Source organism: Panicum hallii, chromosome 1 (assembly GCF_002211085.1).
Source record: "Panicum hallii strain FIL2 chromosome 1, PHallii_v3.1, whole genome shotgun sequence".
NCBI classification, from domain to species: domain Eukaryota; kingdom Viridiplantae; phylum Streptophyta; class Magnoliopsida; order Poales; family Poaceae; genus Panicum; species Panicum hallii.
The window spans coordinates 1,005,257-1,019,984 of NC_038042.1; the positions used below are offsets into that span (position 1 = coordinate 1,005,257).

At 46.5% G+C, this 14,728-nt stretch overlaps 2 protein-coding genes across 2 annotated transcripts; both read right to left on the minus strand.

Moving 5' to 3' along the window:
- Positions 1–1,832: 1,832 nt before the first annotated feature.
- On the minus strand, positions 1,833–8,026 carry LOC112878725 (60S ribosomal protein L7-3-like). The gene is made up of 6 exons (XM_025942935.1): positions 7,883–8,026; positions 7,582–7,764; positions 7,210–7,307; positions 6,995–7,132; positions 2,335–2,437; positions 1,833–2,245 (listed from the first exon to the last, which is right to left on the minus strand). The coding sequence occupies exons 2-6, from the start codon at positions 7,762–7,764 to the stop codon at positions 2,030–2,032; spliced, it is 738 nt and encodes a 245-aa protein (XP_025798720.1). The 5' UTR covers positions 7,883–8,026; the 3' UTR covers positions 1,833–2,029.
- Positions 8,027–8,119: 93 nt separating this feature from the next.
- On the minus strand, positions 8,120–10,061 carry LOC112878723 (WD repeat-containing protein RUP2-like). Its single transcript, XM_025942933.1, has one exon. The coding sequence runs from the start codon at positions 9,616–9,618 to the stop codon at positions 8,338–8,340; it is 1,281 nt and encodes a 426-aa protein (XP_025798718.1). The 5' UTR covers positions 9,619–10,061; the 3' UTR covers positions 8,120–8,337.
- Between the last annotated feature and the right edge of the window lie 4,667 nt (positions 10,062–14,728).

Consider the following 14,728-nt stretch of genomic DNA (forward strand, 5'->3'; position numbering starts at 1 on the left):
CAACTCAAGGGGCCTCCTAATCCCTTCCTGTTCTCTGTCTCGGCATCAAACACGGCGATTTGCTTTCGAGAAAAATCAAAAGAATTCTTCCTCAGCATTAGCCGACAGCTATAGACTAGTAGAAGCTAGGCAAAACTATAATTGTTGGCAAATTGACTTGGGCACAGCTGCATGTGGACAAACACCTAATCGTCATACAGTTTCGCATCTTGCACTATAAAATTATGAGCAACTGGTTAAACTATCTGCATTGCTCTGAATGGAGGGATGGTATGAGGAATCTTTTGTCTGAATGGGAGCCCTCTGAGGTCTGAACTCCACACCCCAGTTAACCACTTCCTGAGCAGCAAGACTTTTTGTTCTTCTTGTCACATCCATCCATCCATCCATCCATCCATCTAGAATGCAAAGTAAACATGAGAAACGATTTGAATAGAAGAACACGGAAACGGTGGTGATGTGCAAAATATGCTGGGTACTAAACAATGCCACTAGGAACATGCACTAGGGCTCATCTGTACTTGCAATGATGGGATGCAAGTCAATGCTTGCTTGCTTGCTTGCTTGAGAATTGTAATCCACAGAGGGGCAGGCGAGATGGGGGGATTGTATACGCAGGTCCAGCTCATACGAACAATCAAGGGTGCCGTCACTGCAAATTGTCAGTATATCTTTGCAGAATTAAGTAGGGGGTGCTGAGAAAACTATGTCATCTTGCTAAGCATGTACGCTAGAATAATTAGGCCCTGTTGTGGCTCTTGAGTGGACATCTGTGCCCAAATACGAATCATGGTGGCTTTGTGCTTGAATGATGAAGAACAAGTGAGGACATTGCAATGACAGTTTGGGGTTGTGATGTTGTATTCGTCAAAAAGAATATTTGGAAGAAGGGGAAAAAAACGTGTTTATGCAATGCATAGTAGAGCTGAAAAATAGAAAATTCTGCCATTGATCCTGTGGTTTTTGCTCATCTAATGCTGGAGCGGTAACTATGAATTGAAACAGCATGCTGAGATCGCCTTGGTTGGTGATTGTGCATTTGCAAGAAAGCCATTTCTGGTCTCCTGGCATGTTTGCACCATGTATGCGGAGCTGTCCTGCATAGCCTATCCAAGTGTGTGCGGGTGCATTGTCCTAGCATGCCTGCCAGTGCCAAGGGCGGTGCCCAATGCCCAAAAGTGGAGGAGATGAGGGCATCCATGTACGAGCAGACTCATTTCTCACAAGTTCTCAAGCCAGTGTGAAGCCAGTGCAGATCACATAAATCTACTTGTTTTATATATCTGATGAGCATAAAAGGGGATATGTCGCAGCTATTATTCAGTAACCACACGAGTGCTCCGATTGTGCGTCAGCCATGACGAAACGAGTTTACATCTTTTGGAATCAGCATCCAAACAAGCCTCGTGTGGCGAACCGGCCATGGCAGAAGAGAGACACAACATAGGAAAGAGACTGCAGCAACGTGGACACCTTTCATCCGTGACACTTGAGATCATTTGCAAGCGGTGATGTAGATTGAAGTCGTACAGTCAATCGGTTTCACCAAGAAATCATCTCCACTACACTGACCTTTCAGTGACGGTGCAAGTTCTGATGCAATTACACGTTGACTTTGCAGGCTAACGCTGATGTACACTGCTACCCTACCACCTAAGATGGCGACTCTTGAAGGGGCCCGGACACACATCGTTCTCTGCAATTGGGCTACACGAGCCCTCCAAAATACAGAGTCCATCTACACAGTATGATGGGATGCTGATCATGAACTAATGGCTTACTTGGATGATTGGCGGGTGAAAGTGATTCGAACATCAGAACACGCACAGAAATGGCAGCATGAGTGGACAAACACGAATATTTCCACATGCATAAACGGTACAGATTTCCTATGGGAAGTCTCGCTGTGAAAGAGCCAAGTTCTACATTCTGTTTGGAACGTCAAAGTTGCATATCTGTCATTATCCAACGTTGACTCCCTAGAGGAAAACTTCAGTCCTAGAAAATCAATCTCACAGGATAGAAGAGCCTAGTTCATCCTCTTGATGAGCTCGTTGATGTAGTTCTCACGGTTACCGGCATCACCACCCTCAACATAGTGGTTCCTCTTCTTCTTCAGGCCACCAAGTGGTGCCTTCAGCTTGAATGGCCACAGGAAGTTGTTGGCCTCCTTGAAATGTGGGCCAACGGTCATGATCTCATGGACAAGATCCTCGATGCAGATGATGTTGTGGTTCCCGAGGCCCTGGCAGGCAGGGATTAGAAAAAAAAAATGAGTTAGATTCAAACTGGTATGCATAAATCAGCAGAATGCAAAAACTAAAGATGGCTAACCTCCTCAATGACATTGTTGTTGCTCAGAGGAATCCTCTGCTTGTTCAGCTTTCCATAACCCCTCTTGTAAATCAATTCCCTTACACTTTTCAGGTTCGGATACCTGAACATAAAATACTAGATGTTTCAGGCTATATAGAAGCATAAAAAATCATTGATACCTAAACTACCGAGGAACTGAAACATCAACACGCTATGACAACAGGTATCTAGTACTATTCCTGATTCTGCTGACTCAGCTTTATGATCCGAACTAGATTTTGGCAGTTGGCACAAAAGGGCTCAGTTATGTCACATTACACGTAATCAATCTAAATCTGCAAGAGTGTACCCATATGTTGAGGGTGGTGATACCAATAAAACACAGCAAGATTCCGACTGAACAAATAGACATAATGTTTACTAATCTTTGAATTCAGAACCACTAACTGGATAGATAAGGACAAGAATAATGACAAAAGTTTAGACCTTTCTCCAGAACCAGAAGATTCATAAAGACCTCAAATCTTTCTACTGAATTCATGTCACAACAACACGGTCCAGGTATATACCACAACCGATTACAGAAACTAGGCATTTTAAACATGATAATAGTAAAGTGTGCCAGTCACACTAACAGAAACATAAAGAATTACTACTGGTGTGCCATGTGAAGGATTGCAACAAAAAGAATTTACATCTTTGAACTGCACCACATTCTCTACAACTAAAAAGAACCAAAGGGCGAAAAAAATTCGCTCGTATGTCGCGGCCCCGTCGAGCGTCGTCCCGCCGAAAAAATATTACACGCTGTCAGATCCTTTCCATCTTGCAGTCATCCTCCGAGCGTCGTGCAATCTCTTGTTCCCTCCGGCTCCCATGACCCTCATCCGCAATTTTAGCGTAACCGTGCATCCTGCCATGCCGTCAGATCGCTTCGTCAGACATGAACATGGAGGCACGTGGCGAGGCGTCGGACGGCGAGGCGGACGACGATGACGACAAGTACTCACTGGTGAGTATAACCTCTGTGCCGGCGGTAGCGACGTGGGTGTCTCTATTGCTTTCGACCTCACGAATCTGAGGAGGCTGGCACGTTATGGCGCTGCTTGTGCTCTAAATTGATCATTGCCTAAGGTTCCTGCCGCTTTTTAATTCATCTGCAAAAATCGGGCTTGAGATCCTTAGGTTCAGGGTTTGGTGGGTACCATGTTGACATGGCTGCAGTGCGCCTCGTATGATAAGAAGATCTGCCTGTGGAATCTTGCCTCTAGGAGTGGGGCTCCTGTTCTAGATGCACAGCAGGTGTTTGAGGTAATGCTCCGTTCGACACTCTTGTTTCTTTTTTTGTTCAATTCGTGTGCCACTTTATTCAGTACCACTGCATTTTTGGGTCAGATATTTACAATCATTTGATTACCGTGTGACTTGATGCATAGAGCAATTTGGTACACCTGCAGTCCCGAAGGTGATGAGATGTAGGTTTAAGAAAAAATAGCAAGCTTAGGCACATGCAGTGGGAAATTGGAGCATGACTCCATACTTTTGATGTATATGTTATTCTGTAAACCAATTTATTATGTTTGCGCTTTTGCAGTAAGATAATGGTTCACTTTGTGTTGTCCAGCAATTTGAAATAATTTTGTGTGCCATCTAATTTAGCGTGTTCAAAATTGGGCCAATATTAGAAATCTACCAATTGTTCCATTCCTCCATTTTGCAAGTGATTCACTCTATTATAAAACTATGAGGAGGAGGGTGAGATTTGCAAGCTCCTGAACAATATGGAGGAGGATTTTCAAGAATGGAGGAGGATTTTCTGGGGTGTTTGGAGACTACATGCTCCAGCTGAGGTAAATTTGATGCCTTCCTTCTTGCTTTATCATTTTGCTAACTTGAATTAGGAGGCACATAAGCTCATCTGGTTCACCTGTGGCCTGAAGGGTTTGTTCAGCACATAAGACTTTTTTACAAGAATAATGGACTGCACATGCTGCCTCATTCCATGGACAGTTCAAACAAATTCTCCTAGGCATCAGAGGGCACAAATGTGAGCTTGGAGTGTGGCAGATTGCAGAAGTAACAAATGCCAAGTATAAACGGTAGTACTGTAGTACACCACCCTAAGCTCATATGCATCGAAATATGGTTATCTACAATTTTTTCATAATCCTATTGTCTTTGGTTGCTTGTAACATGCACTGATGCTCATCATGCAGATCCCCTATTCGTTGAAATGTCATAGCATGCAAACTACTTCAGTTTTTTTCAAAAGAACAGAATCATTTCGATTTTTTTTCACAATAGGTCAATCTGGTAACTTATGGACATGCCAAAATAATTTATTTTCATGATGGACAAGCATGTAGATCAGTTTATGCAATGAAAATGTCATTTATTCTCCTTGTGTGATACCTAGGAATATGTCCTCACGACAATTGTCAGCAATAGTGAATTTGATATTTGACAAATAGGGAATGGAGATGTAGAGGATCTAGGATCCAGTGGTGAGGCACTGAAGATTATTGAGATTGACAGTGAGTACAGTTGCTTGATATAGTAGATTGAGTGGTGCTTGGTGGTGCTTGACTGATTGAAAGGTGTTGCGTTGTACAATCAGCAAAATCACTTGGTCAAATTAGCATGGGCAAAATCACATGTTTCTAATTCTTTAAATGATGCCCTATTTTACAGCTGCATGTATAACATGGGAGGTGACAGAGTCAGGAGTGCATTTTATCACTATAGTCCTCAGCGGAGCTGTTTTGGTGCACCTCTGGAGGCATTTCTCATTTTTAAAATTAGTTTCACATCAGTGCATCCTAATGCGGGACATCTATTACCATCATATTTGTTTCTGGTTAACTTACCAAAGGTTTGTTTCATTTTTCTCAGTGTCGGATATTCATATGAAAGGTACCACCTATCTAACAATAACCACTGATGTTCGGTGATGGCTGCTGTCTTTGACAATACCAGCAGTGGATTAGGAGGTGGCTGCCTGCTGGACAAAATGTCTACCTTTTTGGGTTTGCAGCTGTGTGTTGGGCCATTTGGAAATGCCACAACAGAGCTGTCTTTGACGCTAAACTCATTCGGCATCCTGCGGAGATTTTGTTACACTCATGTGCGTTTATGAACTATTGGGCAGGACTCTACAGCTCGGACTTCCATGGGAGGCTGCTGGATGGGTCAAACTCTGCTGGCATGTGCCCACAAGGTGCTCGCCCAGCAAGGTGGAGGACCATCTACACGGCTGCTTCTACCGCCACCTGAGGATCAAGACGAGCAGGAGGAGTGATGAAAAAGAGGCGCTTCAATCAAGTCTGACGAAGTCGAGTTTGGTGTGGAGGCCTGTTGGGTTCTGATGTCAGTTGTCGTTTGTCGTCTCTTTTCTTTTCTTTGTTCAGGAACCTGCTGTAATGCAAAAAAACACTCGTTGCTGGCTATCGTCCACCTGGGAATCCTGGGTGCGGGGCATGTCCCAGCTTTCCTCTAGCTTGAAAGTCAGGTTAGAAGGTTTAGGCTCTCTCCCTTTTGCCTCAGTTCTATCCCGCCTTTGGATCTGTTCCTGAGCTATCTAACTTTGTAATTCCGTTTCTCTGGAATGGAATTGGGGATGAGCCTCGTTTCGAAAAAAAATGTTCGGTGATGGCGGCTTGGTAAGGTGAGATATTGATTTTAGTCCTTCTGTTGTTAGCTCATTCTGCCGTATAGATCTGTAGAGATGAGGATCATACCATACTGTGACTGCAAGCCAGAAGATCATTAAGTTAGGCAGAAACTGGTAGGACATATGTCAGCCAGTTGCTGATCTCATATGATTGGGCGCAGAGGAGGGGTGGAAGTTTGGCTCCGAACACCGCTAGGATTGGGCGCGGGGGGAATTTGGGAACAGGTTTTGGCACCTGTTGGAGGTGGGGTTTTCTGGTTTACTCCCAAAACAGGATTTTTAGGAGCATGTTTTGGGCACTCTTGGAGATGCTCTAACTGTTGCTCAATTTTCATTTGCATCAGATGGTTGCAACCACATAATGAAGCTCATGGGTAGTCAATGCTCCAGTATAGTATTTGATCGATTCTTTCCCCATGATTCCTTTTCGTGATGTTATGAATGATCTAATGGTGTAGAAAAATACACCCAGATAATTGACTTCATCATAGTCATTACTTTTGTGTAGTATATTATCATAGATGAATAAACATCTATGAAAATGCTCTCACAAAGATGATTTGCTTTTCTTCATTTTGACAATTAGATAAATGGTTTTAGGAAGTGATTTATTATATTATGTGAACTAATATGGAAATTAGGAAGTGATGGTTCGGGCTATCTCTCCATTGAATGTGTCCTTGGCTCATCTATTGCTTGGGAAAAAACGTTTTTTATGCACGATCAAAATTTACAGTTTTATTAGAGAGAATAAACTGCACAAGCTCAAAAAATATTGCAAGTCAATGTGCAAGGCACATAATATGCACGAGTAACATCTACGGTGCATTCCTAATAACATCACCCCTATATCAAAAAAATAGCATCACCCAAATATACCATACATACATATAAAATTATTGTCCCGTAGCAACGCATGGGCACGAACCTAGTCTTAGATATAAGGTTGAAGCAGCTAAATTTGGAAAACAGAACACACTCATGTAAGCTAAACAGATTTGAACTTACCCATATGCAACATACGGCTCCACCCTGCGCAGCATGTTAATGGTGGCCTTGTTAACCTTAAGGAAAACGCCATTGAAGATCTGCCTCAAACGCAGGAGCTGCAAGATCTTGCGGGTCTTGGGGTGCATGGCATTGATACTACACATCAAATTCGCCAAAAATTAGCATTTCAGCCCAGCAAGCGGATCAGCAAATGATACGAGATGGCTTCATACCCACGGATGCGGATCACAAACAGAAGCTTGGCCTCAGGGCTCACGTAGAACCCACCCTTCAGCCGGGCTTCACGCTTGAGCTGCACAAGCTCCTTCTCCTGCCCATAACACAAAAAAATTCCATCAGGGCATTCCTAACTCAATAAGCAAAGTCTAATTAACAATTGGTCTAAAAATCAGCAACCTCATCCCCGTCAAGAATCGGCATTATATTATTATCAATCATAGCACTTGTAGTCAGCAAGGTATTCAGTGTTCACCAAATCTTCCAAAACTAAACTGTGCACCGTCCGATGAAATCAGTCGCAAGGAGCCAGCGCGTAACGCAGCACGAACGGACTCAGACCGAGACGGGGCAGGCGGATCGCTCACCTGCGCGTCGTACTCCTGCGCGTACTGCTTGGCGCGCGCGAAGATGATCTTGCGGCTCTCGAGCGCCTTCTTCCTGTCCGCGAGCGCCTTCTCCTTCTTGTCCGCCGCCCACTGCTCCTCGCGCTTGCGCTTCCGCAGCACCGATTCCGGCACTGCCGCCGCCTTTGCCTCCGCCGACGACATCTGCGCAGAGAACAACAGCGCGTCGCCTCAGTCCCGCGCGGAGGGAGACGGAGCTCACGTGCCCCCCGCGAGCGCGCTAGGGTTTCGGAGGGCGCAGGCGCAGAAAGAGTAAGCTCACCTCGATGGCCTGCGTGTGGGGGAAGGACGAGGAAGAGAGGAGAGGCCGCCGCCGAGGTGGGAGAGAGGGAAGGAAGGCGCGGCGGGGATGACGAGCCAGCCTTAGGGTTTCGAGTTTGGGCCTCCGTGGGCAGCAGCAGAAATTGGGCCTTCTATTAGAACAGGCCTCAAGGACCAAAGCCTCCTAGTGGCCCTATCGAAGGCATGTTCATGTGAATTCACCATGAAATTTAATCAATAAATAATCGCGTCGTCATGGTATTTCTTATTATTCATTAAAAATAGATCAGTACACTGTCAGGGATGTGTGCATCATCACGCAGAAAATAAAAAGAATCATCTTCAGCATCCTCGATCTCTCTCCTGTCTAACATGTACTTAATTCTTCTTTTCGTTGTCCGAAAGAAAAGAAAAAAAAATAAAAAGGAGAGAAAAAGAAAGCACAAGCGACGAAAGTCACAGGAGAAGAGAAGCGTCGTCGGCGTCCCCGGCCGCCTTCCGCCGATGGCACGTGAACATCTTGAGCAGGCCGTCCGACCCGCCGGCGACCAGCGCGCCGCCGCCGCCGTGGTCGCTGCCCTGTCGCCACGCCACCGCGCTGACGAACCCACCACCAGCAGCAGCGTCGCCAGCAGTGTCTGGGCCGTGGGCCCCCCCGACGAAGGGGTGCACCCAGATGGGCTTGGCCCACCGGAGGTCGTAGACGAAGACGTGGTTGGACTCGGAGCCGCTGGCCACGAGGCCCGCGCCGCGCCACACCCCCATCCCCACGAAGCTCCGCGCGCTCGCGTGGCCGCTGTACGACCGCACCTCCCGCGCCGCCGCCACCGCCGCGGCGGCGCCGCCCCACTCCCACAGCCGGTGGGTCCCGTCCACCGCCGACGTGACCACCCGCCGCGCCGCCCCGGCCCCCGCCCACCGCACGTACGTCACCGCGCGCCCGTGCCCGTCCATCCACGCCACGGCGCCGCGGCCCAGCGCGCGGACGTCGTACACCACCGCGCGCCGGTCCGCCGACCCGACGGCCAGCAGCGGCGCGCCCGAGGGGTCGAACTCCACGCACAGCACGGCGCCGCCCGCGCGCGCGGTGGCCCAGCCCGCTGACGGGGCGCGCGGGTCCCACACGTGCGCCGTGCGGTCGTCCGACCCGGACGCCGCCATGGCCGCGCCGGGGGCGTAGTCCAGCGACCACACGCGCCGCCCTGCGTGCTCGTCGCGCTCCCACGCCGCCACGCCGCGCTCCACGTCGTACTCCGTCACCACGCCGTCGTAGTCGCCGCACCCCACCACCGCCGACGGCGCGCCGGGGCGCCACCGCACGCTGCTCAGCTTCGCCGGCACGCAGATGCACGCCGCGGGGCCGGGGCCAGGGCCAGCGCTGTTGTCGTTGCCGCTATCCACCAGCAGGGAGGCCACGTCGTACATCCGGATCCTCCGGGCGATGCCGCCGGTGGCGAGGAGGCGGCCGGTGGGGTCGAAGTCGACGCTGCCGATGGCGTCGGACGCCCCCGGCAGGGCGGTGGACGGCAGGGTGGCTGCCAGCCGGAACTCCCATTCGCACCGCGGAGGCGACAGCTCGGCGTTGTCGTCCTTGTCGTCGGCGGCAGCTGCAGCAGGGGGAAGAGAAATAATGCCGGTGGCCTCGCTGGCTCCGGCGGATAGCTCTTGCTGCTGCAAGGTCGTCTCGTGGTGCTGAGCGGCGCTGCTGGAAGAGGCCGGAGAAGAGGTGTTGCTCATGGACTAGAGCTCCTCATAGGCGGGCATTGCAGCTGGATTGAAGTGTATTTCTAGCTACCAGCTCATCTGCTTCCTCTTCATCATGGTGTGTATGTGCTAGCTGTTCTACTACAATCTTAGCCGAATAATGCATGGGAAAGTTTGGTTTTTTCTTGGTTTTGGTTTGGTGCCTCTTGTTAGTTTTGGGGTTTGGACCGGGGCTAATCTCGCTTTAATTACTTGAGTCGCACTAGCCTCGCTCCCTACCCAAACGACCCAGCCTAGAGAGAGAGAGGGAGATGAACATCGACACAGAGGTAGAGAGAGAGATGTGTGGTGGTGTGGGCAGCCACAGTAGCAAGCCGGCCAATGGGAGGACAAGGAGAGGTTTTGGGAGGTTGGAAGGTTTCTGTGGTTGGAGCTGTGGTCATGTCGTGGCTGCAAATTGCAAATAGTAGGAGCAAACCAAGTGGAGCGGGAGAGGTACAGCTAGCCTTGCCGTACGTGGCTGTTTAGTTAGTTAGGTTAGCCAGCAGGCTGCAGAAATTAAGAACTTGTGTGTCGTGTGTTCCGATTAGTTTGGATCATTAGACCATCTCATCTCCACGCGACTCTTTATATCTTAGGAATAGAGATTTTAGTTAAAAATTACCCTCCAACAATCTCTTCAATTGGATATCTAAATACAGACATTCTCTATTTCTGATTTCTCGCTAGCTAAAGATGGAGAGAGAGAGTTGCTATCTAGACTACGCACAAGATATAGAAAAGACTCTTAAAGATATAGAAAATATTTTTTACTCACTAAATAATGATTTAGAGAGTAGATTTTAGAAAGACTCTTAAAGATGCTCTTATTAATACTAATTTTAGTTGGGGTGCTTATCTACCTGTGGTCTTGTTTAAAGACTGCATTATATTTTCGATATATATTTGTGGCATTGGATCGGTCTCTTAAAAGATGGATGTATCAGTGTTCGGTCGGGTATATGCATTTTCTTTGATATGAAAAGGAAAAGGCAGACATTTGAAAACAAAGAACAAGAATGCAAACGTGTGATCTATTCCCATCAATATTGATTTTTAGCTTATTGCGAGAAGTAATTTTGGTTCTTTTTTTTAAAAAAAGAGAGTGATATATATTTTTGTGCGCACGTGATTTTAAAGGGATTAGTAATAATCTCTTTATTCTCCATGCATGAATGAAATTGGGAAAAAGAGAGAGAGTTTTATGTGGCTAATGAATGATCTTGTTGTACAAAAAATACTAATCCAATTAATTAGTTAATATTTTATTCTATGTACAAGATACCCACACGTAGGGCCTAAATTTGGTTGTTAAATTACGCTTTAGATATGAGATCCGAGTGCGTCCAAGTGTTTTCGTTGGTGGTGACACTATTGACAGGTATGTACGGCAGCCAATGCAAGTGGATGTTATGGACTTGGACTGGATCCTTTTAGTTTTGTGAGCTACTATACTTACTTTTTGTTTGGAGCTAGAGGTCATCTCCCAGGACTTTGTTTAGAAAAACAAAAAAGAAAAAGATGTACCCCCACCTCTTGTGATCCCAGGACTTGAAACAACAAACTCGATCATACCGTACCCAAAGTCTTAATCAATATCCACCTCCTCTTGTGGGCAACAAGTTTACAGCTTACTGATGCTACTTTTACCATCCATGCATACTAAATGCAGCATGAATGGATAATCTTAGTTACTTATTTTGCAACATTATTGCTAATAAACCTTGTAGATCCTCCACACAGACGTGACAGAAGCATGCAGCTGACGATGCGGAGTGGATAAGAAGAAAAAAGCAAGCTGCGAGCAACGATTCGATGGGAAGGGGACGTACACGCGTGATCATGCAGATCCAATCGGCGCAGGCCACCTAGCAGCTAAGCTAGCCTTAATGGGAGAGGGAGAGAGACAGATGGGCAGGAGTGTGGCTACGTGTGCTCACGTACGCCTCTCATGCACAGGCGATGCGCCCAATGAGACCAACGAGCCCACAACTCTGGATCGGATTCCTACATCCCTTTTATACCCTTAGCTTGTTCATTCTTTTACCACCACAAATGCAGAACTGTGCATCACTGATGCAAAAAAGCTTATTCTGAGAATCTGAACTGCTGCTGCTTGCGATGCTCTGTACCACGTTGAGTTCGTCCTCGTCACCTGATCTACCAAGAAGAATTGTATTGTGCTTCGCCAATAAACAAAGCATTCAGCATTCGTTTCTTCGTGGACTCGTGCTGATTCGGACACTCTCGATGACCTTTCACCGATACAAGCTAGGTGGAACAATACACGTGTTTCTTTATTCCTTCTACGTACTCCTCCTATATATATCTGTTATTTGTGAATTTATTTCAGAGACAACATACTAATAGCCGACACGGTAATCAGTTAGCCTAATAATAATAATGTTTATGCGCAGAACATGTCGGCCACAGTTGAAGGAAAAAAAAACAGAGAGAGAGAACAGGAGAGAGACGACGTAGACTACACACTGTATTATTCTTCTCTTTTGCTGCTGTGCACGTGCCACAAAGTGGACCACACGTTTCGTTCTCACCTTCGAAGGATCGAACGTAGCGAGGGCAAAAAAGGAAGGAACAGAAAAGATGAGAGCTAGCCAACCAACAGCACGTCCTTCCAATAAAGTTGGATGGGTTCGTTGGAGGTGCCACACGCATCTCTTGGCCCATTAAGCTTTGCATGCCGCCGGTCGGCCACAAATATCGATCAGATCACCAGGAACTTGTTACCTGCCACTGATCATGTTTTAAGCGCATGGGAGTGCACGCATAATCACACGTACCACTGATGATGATCACATCAGATCACTACTGCATTCCATCCCGATCGCAATGGAAAGGACCAAGCAACATTATATTGTTTTCAGATGGTGGTCGATGCACTGACGCTCCCATTAATTATTCGCACCCCCCACAGTCAATTAGGGCAGGAAAACAAAACTTTCAGACTGACGATAATGAATTCTCAACTGTTAAAAAGTTTTCAAAAATATGCATGTGCGCTGCCACGGGAAGCCGTATAAGTATATTAATTAGCATATAAAAATGTATGTATTATACACCATATATATTCACATAGTTCAATCGTTTTCTATTTTACTTGTTAAATGCTAATTCTAAACGGTTTCGATCAGAACTCCAATTGGCGGACCAAGAAATCATTGCATAGTAGAGATAGAGATAGAGATAAATATAGGTTATTACAGGATGTCATGCGGGTAGACATATGCATGAGAAAAGAAATATATGTGCGACCATGGCATTGCGGCATATGATGGAAACTTAGCTTGCATTGGATCGAGGCCGTTGCATTTCATGCACGGCTCATTCTTTTTTCATGTCTCTTTTTTTCTTATATTATTAGCACGGCTCATTGATGATCCATGAGTGTGTACTTAATTGCCTTTTTTTTTCCAAAGAAAGGTCGATATGAGTACTTAAACGCGGGAAGAGAGAAGAGGATGACAGTGCAAATCAATGCCCCCGTACGAGGAACAGTGCTTGCTGTCGGGACCGGACTGGTCTCGATGGGCTGGACGATGACATTCATTACAACGAGATAACAGAGCGCGCGGAGAATGATTTAACCCCGTCTTGGCATACCGGTGTCATCAGCTCACGGCCCATGCAGCAACAACATAATGTGTGTGTTTTTTTCTTTTCTTTTTGCCCTCAAGTTGTGCAAAGCCACTTCATAGTATTTGGCATGACAATTTTCCAAGCATGCTGATCTGCGATCAAAACGTACGGCTGCTTCTTACAACATTATAGTTTTATTAGTTTTGCGCATCCATTTATTAAAAAGAATGGATGTGACGACCAGCTACAACGACCTACGTTATGATTCTTACACTCTGGTTTTCAAGGATTCAACGGCAAGATTACTACTTTCAAGTCATACTCTGTCTGTGATGTGGCCAATGGAAAGCTTTTCACCCAACTGGATGGACATGAGCTCTGTTTACCCTTCGGACGGCCCAGGTGCTGCCACGCTTCCCAAATCCAGCCGTCGACACCGTCTTTTTACATTTTGACCCTTTCCAAAAAAAATTACATTTGGATCCCTGGCAGATTTATTCCCACGTCTGGACCCTAGGGGTCGGCGCCATGACCCATGGTGCCAAGGTAACACGTTTCAGGTGACACATGCCCTGCCTACCCTGCTCGTTTGTTGCCCTTTTTAGCTCCTCCAACTTCTCTTGAAAGAACCGCTCCTCAAGCTGGCGAGCAACATTCTCGAATAGAGCAAAGTTATCCTTGTTCCCATCTGTATCTAGTAAATTCTAGACCATGTGCCGAGTGCAGCAACGGTGGTGCAATGGCGCATATCCTGAAATCTAGTTTTATACCGCACTGAGTGTACCTGGTGTCTATTAGATATGACACCAACCTCCGTGCCAGAGCCTACAACATATATCCGAACTAGCTGCAAGAACTATTCCCAGCTCGCTTTGTTCTCCCCTCCACCAAAGCAAAGGTCAAAGGAACCAATGCGTTGTCCGCATCAACTGCAATGACTATGAATGGCGTGCTCTCGTACTTACCGATCAGAAAAGTACCATCAATGGATAACACTGGAGGACAATGCCTGAAGACCTCCACACACCGGGGAAAGCACCAGAAAGTACAGAAGAAAATCTATCTCCCATCCTTCCATTCATTCGGTTTTGGAATGTACTCGTAGTGTATGCCTGAATTATATGCTTTCATTGCATTGAACAGCGCAGGTAGCTTTTCATACCCCTCCTCCCAGTCCCCGTATATCATCCTCCAAGCCAATTACTTTGCCCACAATACTTTCCTATACTTGATCTTGTAACCAAATATCTTCTCAGCCATATCCATAATTATCTTCACCTTCAAATTGGGCTCACATTTTAATGTTGAGTACAACTTTCTGGCACAGAGGGTAGAGGTCAACTGTCGATGCCTCTGCTGTAGATCTATATCGGCACAAGTGTGTGGACCTACAATTTTTGTGATTTTGAACTTTCTCGTGGCCTTCTCTTTCCGACCCTCCAATTGCAATCAGCCTTCTCACACACCACTATATAGCGTTGTTCCATATAGGAGTGCCTAATGTTGA